This window comes from Phoenix dactylifera, chromosome 5 (assembly GCF_051530095.1).
Source record: "Phoenix dactylifera cultivar Ajwa chromosome 5, Ajwa_hap1_PhDact_Kaust_v1.1, whole genome shotgun sequence".
Classification (NCBI taxonomy): domain Eukaryota; kingdom Viridiplantae; phylum Streptophyta; class Magnoliopsida; order Arecales; family Arecaceae; genus Phoenix; species Phoenix dactylifera.
In genome coordinates this window covers 921,165-930,781 of record NC_143194.1, presented here as the reverse complement: position 1 = coordinate 930,781, position 9,617 = coordinate 921,165, and the positions used below count along the sequence as shown (strand labels likewise).

At 37.3% G+C, this 9,617-nt stretch overlaps 1 protein-coding gene and 1 long non-coding RNA gene across 8 annotated transcripts; one reads left to right on the top strand and one right to left on the bottom strand.

Annotated features, from left to right (window-relative positions):
* Positions 1 to 765: 765 nt before the first annotated feature.
* Positions 766 to 8,547, top strand: LOC103708265 (uncharacterized). Of its 7 annotated transcripts, XM_088721251.1 has the most exons (11): positions 768 to 884; positions 2,479 to 2,593; positions 3,090 to 3,350; positions 3,458 to 3,662; positions 4,381 to 4,581; positions 4,750 to 4,895; positions 5,387 to 5,630; positions 5,801 to 5,905; positions 6,642 to 6,824; positions 6,974 to 7,175; positions 7,926 to 8,547. In XM_088721251.1, the coding sequence occupies exons 5-11, from the start codon at positions 4,435 to 4,437 to the stop codon at positions 8,411 to 8,413; spliced, it is 1,515 nt and encodes a 504-aa protein (XP_088577377.1). In that variant the 5' UTR covers positions 768 to 884; positions 2,479 to 2,593; positions 3,090 to 3,350; positions 3,458 to 3,662; positions 4,381 to 4,434; the 3' UTR covers positions 8,414 to 8,547. The 7 variants fall into 7 exon arrangements, with proteins under 7 accessions (XP_038985453.2, XP_088577377.1, XP_088577378.1 ...); XM_039129525.2 differs by lacking the exon at positions 2,479 to 2,593 and having other exon boundaries at positions 766 to 884; positions 4,491 to 4,581; XM_088721252.1 differs by lacking the exon at positions 2,479 to 2,593 and having other exon boundaries at positions 770 to 884.
* Positions 7,400 to 8,047, bottom strand: LOC148703294 (uncharacterized). The gene is made up of 2 exons (XR_015986817.1): positions 7,913 to 8,047; positions 7,400 to 7,752 (listed from the first exon to the last, which is right to left on the bottom strand). It is a non-coding gene; the product is annotated as an uncharacterized LOC148703294 (long non-coding RNA).
* Positions 8,548 to 9,617: the final 1,070 nt, after the last annotated feature.

Genomic DNA, 9,617 nt, shown 5'->3' with positions numbered 1-9,617 from the left:
GTTTTGTTGAGTCTGTGCCCCGTAGTCAACATAAGCTATGTATTAGATTTATTTTATATCATTTATAGTAATCCAAATTTTTATTTGAAAAAATTAGCCAAAAAAATTATTTAAATTTTTAATTTTATATAAATATTTAAAATTTAATCAATATATAGCTATGTATGTGAAGATGGTCGGACGATCATGAGGCCGTGGCCAACTCTTATCATCTGGTCACATGTATAAGCAAGGCCACATTTAGTCATCAGACCCCCTTGTCGGAAAGAAGGATATTATTGCGCGCCAGCAAAATGATTAGCTGTCATCATGTGTCGTGCCTCCCGACGTGACAAGCCGGCCGTTCCCCCGCCGCGCACCATCACCGCAACGTGGAAAGGCGTCCCATAACGGCTACATTTGCTCCCTTGTTTATTATTTCTATGTCCGTACATTTCTTCTTTATTCCCTGATTTGCCCCTAATCTCATCCCAACGTGGACCCAAGATTTTATCACTAGATCCTGGGCAAATCTCGATCCAACGGCGTAGATTGGTTAGATGGGGAGATCACCCAGGGATTAATTAGGGGCAAATTAGGGATTAAGTTCGATTCAAAATCTTCTCGGGGTGGCCCTCTACCTAGGTTGCGCAGTCCCAACGATCTTGATTTTAGTCAATTAATGAAGTATTAATTAATTAATTATTTGGAGTTAACGTTATTTTTTCCTTTTTTTTATTATGTTAAAATCCCTATAAATGTCTCTGTGCTGCTCTCACCTTCCCTTCTCAGACCAAAAGCCGTCTCTCTCTCTCTCTCTCTCTCTCTCTCTCTCTCCCCCCTTCTCTCTCTTGCTTCCGTAACGAAGAAGGAAGCGGTGAAACTAGGGTTTAGGGCTGTTTTTGGTAGGTTATTATTTTTTTGTTCTTCTGCCTCTGTGAATCTCCACGTCCTTGCTTCTTTAAAGATTTTTCCTTAAAAAAGGTTTTTTTGTTTATATTTTTTCCCCTTCTTCGACCTCTGTAAATGTCCATTGCTTTGCTTCTTTAAAGATTCTTTTCTTGACCAAGAAAGTTTTTTTGGTTTATTTGCTTCTTGATCGGTTTGCTTCTTTAAAGGTTTTAATGGCATTATTTGGTTTATAATCTGGTTTCCGGCTCGCGATTCGGTCTGATGTTGTGGTTACGGCCGTGAATCAGCCAATGCCGGTGATCTGATTCTTGTTTCTTTGTGTACCTTTAGAGTTTCTGGCGATTTTTGGGTGACTTTAAGGGGAAGGAGTTATTTATTGCTCTGCTTTTCAGAGATTTCTCTCAGTATATCTGTGTTTTGCTGCTTGTTATTTGGTTTTCTTGATGCTTCTTAGGCTTTAGGGGGAGGGAGATTGGTTTCTTCAAAGATTCCAATGACAAGATGTATTCTTTGGCTTCTGATCTTGTTTTCAGCTCGTGCTCGGTTCTGTTATTGTGATTACAGCTCCAATTCGGCCAATGCCGGTGATTTGATTCTTGAATCTGTCTTTACAACCTGTTGATATGGACGGGTTTTGTCGTATTTCACTGATCTTTACCTTTTTCTATAAATAGGATGGGGTTTTAAAGATTTTTGCGTGGGTCTAACTGGGAGGAGCTTACTTTTGCTGCTACTGCACTTTAAGTTTAAAAGGTTGTGCTTTTTAAGGAAATAGGTCCATCTCTTTTGTATGAACTTTTGAAGATCTCCAAGTTCTGGGATTATTCTTTGGTTCCCGGAGATTCTTTTAAGATTTCTTATTTACTTTCTTGGATCGTATTGTAGATTTTGTGCTTCGGATTTTTTTGATCAATCCTTTTTTTTGTGTCGTTAAGGTGGTGAACTGAACCAAGAATTCTCTTTCTTACATCTCTTTTGTACGAACTTTTGAAGATCTACAAGTTCTGGTATTATTCTTTGGTTCCCGGAGATTCTTTTGAGATTTCTTATTTACTTTCTTGGATCATATCGTAGATTTTGTGCTTTGGATTTTTCTTTTGTTTGAATATTGGTGGTTTTCTGTCGTGAAATACCTATTTTTGGCTGTCTTGTGGGCAGAGTCGAGGGTTAGAAGAGTTTTCTGTGGGGATTTAAGATGGATTATAGCTTATTTATTGCTCTGCTTTGCTGTTAGATTTCTAAAGTTGTGCTTTTTAGACAAAAAAAAAGGAAAAATACGTTTTTGGGCATCTCGGTGTTCTGCTTATTTTATTTATATCTCTGCTTTGCTCTCAGGTTGTGCTAAAATATTTTTTTTTTAAAAAAAATTGGGCATCTCGGTTTTCTGCGTATTTTCTTTTTTAAGGTTTCCATTTTTTTCTACCGTCTAGAATCATTTCTTTATTGAAGAGATAGTTTCTTAGTTAGAGCCTGAGAATTTTCCAGATTTGTCTCTGCATTTGATTAAGTATTCCATGCATCAAGAGCTCCTGTCTTCCTTTTTTTTCCCATGTATTTATCATTATTGTTCTTTCATTCCCTTTTCAGATTACTTGCCCACCGATCTGGTTACCGCTTCCCTGAAAGCGTCACTTGAATGGATCACTGTTGCTCGATGTAACTTTCTTTGTGGATTTTGTTGGTGCCCCAACCACCACAGCATGTAGATGTCATAGTTTTCTAACCAAATGAAAAGTTGTCAACCTCAGATTTTTTTTTTTGATGCTTTGTGTTCATTCTAATTTATTGTTGCCCTACCTTATTTGGTGATGTTGGTGTAGAATGATTTTGGTCTTATCCACCTATCAACAGCTTCTATTAGTGCACTGCACATCATTCAACAAATAATAAACATTACATGCTGGAGTGTAGTCTTGGCCGAGTCTCTTTTCATATACCCTTTCTTCAAATTTGTTTTTTGACCCTTTCTTGTAAGCTTTTTCATATACTGTCTTTTTTATTTGGATTATAATTTGATCTGTCATTGTATTTGGAATCAACAACAGACATTGCTTGTTTATTATGTGCTGAATAACTCTTCTATTTGAGTTTGGTAGCAACAGACATTAATGATCTCTTTATTTTTAATTTCCATAATGTTTATTCTCCATAGCAAATATTTGAAACCTGCATGCTAATTTTATGAATCCTGATATCAGGTCAATAGAAAGATCTGACAAGATTACTGCTTTGTTTGAGAATGGCAACAAATTGGACACCTCTACTCAGTGGTTTATTATTCTTATGCTGGGCATTGACTGGAGAAGCAGAATATATGAAGTATAAAGATCCAAATCAGCCACTGAATGTCCGGGTCACAGATTTGATGAAGCGGATGACTCTTCCAGAAAAGATTGGTCAGATGACTCAGATTGAGAGAAAGGTTGCGTCGGCTCAAGTTGTGAAAGACTACTTCATAGGTATGGGTCTAATTTTTATTTATGTACTGTTATTCTTATTTGTGAATTAGGAGTAGAAAAAGAAGATGTAGCCAATATATACTGAAGCTGAAGATGTTGTCCTCTAGGTAGCATACTGAGCGGTGGGGGAAGTGTGCCTAAACCTCAGGCGTCGGCTGAGGATTGGGTTAATATGGTAAATGACTTTCAGCAGGGCTGCCTGTCAACACGTTTAGGGATTCCAATGATCTATGGTGTTGATGCTGTCCATGGCCATAATAATGTATATAATGCAACAATTTTCCCACACAATATTGGTCTTGGAGCAACAAGGCAAGTGTACATCAATTTTGAATTAACTGAAGTTTTGATCACTTGATAAAATTCCACCTCATAGAAACAACATCTGAGTACTGCAGATGTCATATCTCTATGGTTATAGACTTACAGTGGCATCTAGACTGCATGACTTCACTACATCTCCATGTAAAACTACTATATCGTGGAACTTATTGCTATTTTGCATGGATATAAACTTTGTCAATAAATGGTACTCTTTTTGTTTTTTTTTCTCTAGAGCTGCTTGAGTTGCATCCACATGAACTTGCTTTTTGCATCTCCATGTAAAACTACTATATGGTGGAACTTATTGCTATTTTGCATGGATATAAACTTTGTCAATCAATGGTACTCTTTTTTTTTTTTTTCTCTAGAGCTGCTTGAGTTGCATCCACATGAACTTGCTTTTTGCATCTCAATTTATTTATTAATGTGTTCTAAATCCATATTTTCTTATTGAATACACATACAAATAAGCATAACTGTCAAGCCTCGTCCCAGCTATCCAAGGTCAACTTTATGAATCTTTATTTGCCAATCTTCCTATTTAAGGCTAATTAAATGCACATTTTATTTGTTGGGGAAAGAAATTGATGTTGACATACTCTTTTTTATATATTAATCAATCCAATAAGAGATAATTAAGACAACAAACTCCAGAAAAATTAAAGGAAAAATTATTGACCCTTTTATAGTTCTTTTTTTCCTGCAGTCCAGTGTTATCCCCTTCTAGTGAAACCAATCCAGGAGCACTCACAAGAAAAGAATGTTTCTAGTTTCTTGTTGTGTTTGTGGTCTTACGAGAAACTTGCCTTTCATCAGGGATCCTGATCTTGTAAAAAGAATTGGTGCTGCGACCGCTCTTGAAGTGAGAGCAACAGGCATTACTTACGCATTTGCTCCATGTATTGCGGTAAAACATCAAAACTAATCCTACCAATAAATTGTTTTTGTAGTTTTGAATTTTCAATACAGAATACCTTTCAGAAAATAATTTTTTCAATATTGGAAGATAGTAGAATTAGTTTTCTGACAGTACCCTTTTTACTTTCTGATTATGGATTTATTTGAGATGATTCAGGTTTGTAGAGATCCAAGGTGGGGTCGGTGCTATGAGAGCTACAGTGAAGACCACAAGATTGTCCGAGCAATGACTGAGATCATCCCTGGTTTACAGGGAGGTCTCCCTGCAAATTATAGCAAGGGTTTCCCTTATGTTGCTGGAAAGTAAGGGACTTGAATCTAATAAGCATTTCAAAAGAGATTGTCTTTTTAGTATCCTGTTTATTTCCCACTATCATCTGCCACCTAGTCTTGATTTTATCTTGTATATTGAAACTTCTTATCTATTCCAGTCAAATTTTATGTTGTTTAATTTTTACGTATAACATTTTGCTATTTGTGAGATCCATTGGTGGTTTTAGAGCATTTAGATCTCATGTCCTAAAAGACAAGAAATACAACAGAACATACACCTTAACAAATTTTTTCAAATTCTAAGTTTTCAGGTAACAGCCATTGCAGATTTCAAGCTTGGTAGCTCCTACTTTACATAGCATACATGTAAAGAAATCATACAGCAATTCTCTAGAGCTTAAAAAATAAAGCTTATGTGGTTTAATTGTTATGTCTGTCATAGCTTGCATGGTGACACTGATGGATGCCATTGCATATTTGGTAAATCAAGAAGTCAAATAAAATAATAACTGGTTGGACAGGAACAATGTAGCGGCTTGTTCCAAGCACTTTGTTGGTGATGGTGGGACACATAATGGAATCGATGAAAATAATACCATAATCGATCAGCGTGCACTTTTCAGCATCCATATGCCGGCTTACAATGACTCCATTGCCAAGGGTGTCTCTACTGTCATGGTTTCTTACTCTAGCTGGAATGGAGAGAAAATGCATGGCAACCGTGGTCTAGTCACAGGCTTCCTCAAGAATAAACTGGGTTTCAAGGTAGAGATGTTTGCTGAAGCTTTTTCTTTTCTTTTCTTTTCCTTTTGGAGAATAAATGTTCACTAAATATTATGATATTAGTCTAGCCAATTCCAATTTTGATCATTTCTTGCATTAACTTTTAATATTAATGGTACATTACTGAATGTTGAATGTTGATAAAATTTCAGGGCTTTGTCATATCAGATTGGCAGGGCATTGATAGGATTACTACTCCACCTGGTGCAAATTATACTTACTCTGTCCTGACTGGCGTCAATGCCGGTATTGATATGGTCAGTATTTCTTTCATCCGCTATAGAAAGTTAGCTGTTGTTACCATATTGCTGTTGACGGATAAAGAAAATATTATCACAATAGCTTCTTGCAGTCATGGTCTGCTGAACCGACCGGTACCGGTCGGTTCAGCCCATACCGTACCGATGCCGACAGGCGCCGATACGGTATGGCTATTGAAATCGGTTCCGACCTAATTCATGGCCTGTACCGGTGCGAATCGAGCTAGTTTGCATCGGTATTGGGTCTTCTTCACGAGAGAGAGCGCGTGGCTAAAGCCATGCGCTAAGTACCACATGTTGTGGCACTTTCGGTATGGTACCGGTTCGACTCGGTTCGGTACCGATACCGGACCGCATCGGTACGTCGGACGGCGAACCTTGCGTGCAGTACTATAGCTCTAATTTATGTTCTTTTTAGTACAATGCGGGGCACTGCCATTTGCATCAATTTTTGAAAACTCGAATGGTATTGAGGTGCCCAATGTCGCCCATTGACCTGTCTGAAGTAGAAAAGTTTGACTCAATATCGCAGCAGAGAATGCTAGAAGATTAAGGATCTTGCTATAATGTTTTCTTTGAAACATTATTCATGAGGTTTATATGAGGAAATACTGGACATGTATCAAGACTCAATCATGGAACACTTTTTGTAGTTCCACATTCACTGATTAATTTTTACTTTCCATCTATTATTTTTGTATCCTTACATTATTTCTTGGGGGGTGTCATGCAGATAATGGTTCCTAATGACTATGCTCAGTTTCTTGACACTTTGACCTCCCTTGTGAACAACAAGTGCATCCCCATGAGCAGAATTGATGATGCTGTAAGAAGGATTTTGCGGGTGAAATTCACCATGGGTCTCTTTGAGAACCCATTGGCTGATCTTAGCTTTGTTGGTCAGCTTGGGAAAAAGGTCACTTGTTTTTCAACCTGCTGTTTCTGTGTTATTTGAAATACCTAATTCTTCTTGTCTTTTACAAAAAACATCCTGATCATCAAGCTACGGCCGCCGCTCTTGAATGAAAATGCCCTTGTTTCTTACAACTATTGGATCTTGTACAGGAGCACAGAGATTTGGCAAGGGAAGCTGTAAGGAAATCACTTGTGCTGTTGAAAAATGGGAAATCTACTAGCAAGCCGTTGCTCCCCCTCTCTAAGAAGGCACCAAAGATCCTTGTTGCTGGGAGTCATGCCGATAACTTGGGTTACCAGTGCGGTGGGTGGACAATTGAGTGGCAAGGAGGTAGTGGCGAAATTACAGTCGGTGCGTTCACTAAAACGTCCCTAGCTCTTTTTTTTTCTTTGTTTTTCATTTTTGACACATTATATTTTCTTGTTAATATAATGTAAATACTTTGTGTCTGACATAAATGTTTAAAGGTGCATAGCATTATGTTACTAACATAAGATTATGCAAGTTTGTTGACGGTAGTGGTGTTTTTTTTTTTTTTTTTGGGGGGGGGGGGGGGGATGGGAAAAAAACTATAAGATACAAAAAGCCATGATTGCTGTTGATCTACTATTTATCCAAGGAACTAATGATAAACAACACAGAAGTACAATTTTTGCTATCCTAGATCTTTCTTCTGTTTTTTAAACCCTAAACTCTCCTAAGGTGCATCACTAGTGATTGTTTTATATTGTTACCTCCTGGTTTAACACTGTGGTATTTATTTTATATCTTAGTTCTACTTGTCGTCATCATCGAAAATCCACCACTCAATATTGTAACCCTTACCAGAAATGTTTATGACTTGGAAACTTGCAAGATGTTGATTTGGTGCTTCTCTAATCCAAGCTTAGATTGCAATTCACAGTGGTAATGTTTGCTTTTGAAGCACCTGTATATATACAGAACAAATCATTTAGCAGTTCCAGTAAGAATTTTCTGGCTGGTTCAGAGAGTCTTCATTTTTATCTTATTTCAATGTTATCTATCTCACAAGAGTCTCATTTTGGAGATGTGTATGGAAAGCATGAAAAATCTTGTAGTAAACTTACCAATAAATTACAGGAACCACCATCCTTAATGCCGTTAAATCTACTGTGGACCCTGCGACCAATGTCGTGTTCTCTGAGAACCCTGATGCCAACTTTGTCAAAAGTAACAACTTCTCTTATGCCATTGTTGTTGTTGGGGAACAACCCTACACCGAAATGTATGGAGACAGCCTCAACCTCACCATTCCTGATCCTGGTCCAAGCACCATCCAGACGGTCTGCGGTGCTGTCAAATGTGTAGTTGTCATAATCTCTGGCAGGCCTGTTGTGATTGAGCCCTATGTTCCCATGATGGATGCACTTGTGGCTGCTTGGCTTCCTGGTTCTGAAGGCCAGGGTGTTGCTGATGTCCTTTTCGGGGATTATGGGTTTACCGGGAAACTTCCTCGCACCTGGTTCAAGTCTGTGGACCAGCTGCCCATGAATGTTGGTGACAAGAGTTATGATCCATTGTTCCCATTCGGATTTGGCTTGACGACTAAGCCAGGAGCAGCGAGGTAGAGATCAAATTCCAGCAGACATCTGTAATCAAGTTCTTTCTTATTCTTCATATTGTAGATGTTAAAAATGATTATCTGATGGGCATGACTTAAGATATTTAATGTTAAATTAATGAGATAGTTCCTCTTCATTCAGGTTTTCTGCTTTTGGTTTTGTGAGAAAAGACTGCTATCACAGATGTTTCTTTGTTTCTCTGATAATATGAAACTCCAATACTAAACAGTGGGATTTATTGGAAGTAACACACCTCTACACATTTTTTACCAAAAAAAAAAACACCTGTACACCTAGTCTTGGAGAGTAAGGGGAGAGAGATAACAAAAGACATTTAAAAGTTGGGAACTTAATTCTCTTTTCTGAAATCACAAGGAATGAGTGCTACAGATATCATCACATTGAATGCACAGACTGATGCCAAATAATTTATACCAAGATGTGAAAACCAAAAATAGAATTGATGCAAGTGAGCTAGAGAAGGAAAAAGAAAAACACCTGAACTCTCTTTTTGATAGTTATTTCAATAGTATGGTAGAGATAGTTTGGTAAGATGGGCTTAATTTGAGAAACAACTATGACAAGAATGATGTAGAAATTGGATGAGCGCTGATCCGAAAGAAATTCCCTAGAGTAGAAAGGCGGTAAACCGGTGTTACTTGGTATCGTAACTATCTCAATGCTATGGTAGAGATTACTTGGTAAGATGGACTTGGTTTCCAGAGAAAAGAGGCTTTAAGGATTTTAGCCATTCAAAAGATAGAGTTTACTTGGTATGGTAGCCATTTCAATGGTATGATGGAGATTACTTGGTAAGATGGATTTAGTTTTGTGAGGAAAGAGGCTTTAAGGAATTGCTATAGCAAAATTGATGGAAATTGGATAAGTGCCGATACATTTCCCCAAGAAATTCCCTAAGAAGCTTGTAAACCGGTGTTGATAGCTTGTTTGGTGTTGCTTTTGATTTTCTTAAAAAAAATTAATCTCAGAAATGGATTCATTTAAATTCTTAACTAAAAATTTTTTTTATATCTTTAAAATTTGCTCATCTCATAAAAGAACAAGCTAGATGTTAATTTTTATTTTGTATTCTCTTAGAATATTATTTTAACTTCCGCCTCAAATAGAAAAAGAAAGTTCAACAACCTTTTCACTGCAACCAAAAAGTTAAATCACTTTCTTTCTTTTTCAGCATAAATGATTGTTTTTT

Coding starts and splice junctions, on each gene's coding strand:
- LOC103708265 (XM_039129525.2), top strand. CDS start 3,131: ATGGCAACAAATTGGACACCTCTACTCAGTGGTTTATTATTCTTATGC. Junction 3,351..3,457: donor TGTGAAAGACTACTTCATAG/GTATGGGTCTAA, acceptor GTTGTCCTCTAG/GTAGCATACTGAGCGGTGGG. Junction 4,582..4,749: donor CATTTGCTCCATGTATTGCG/GTAAAACATCAA, acceptor GAGATGATTCAG/GTTTGTAGAGATCCAAGGTG.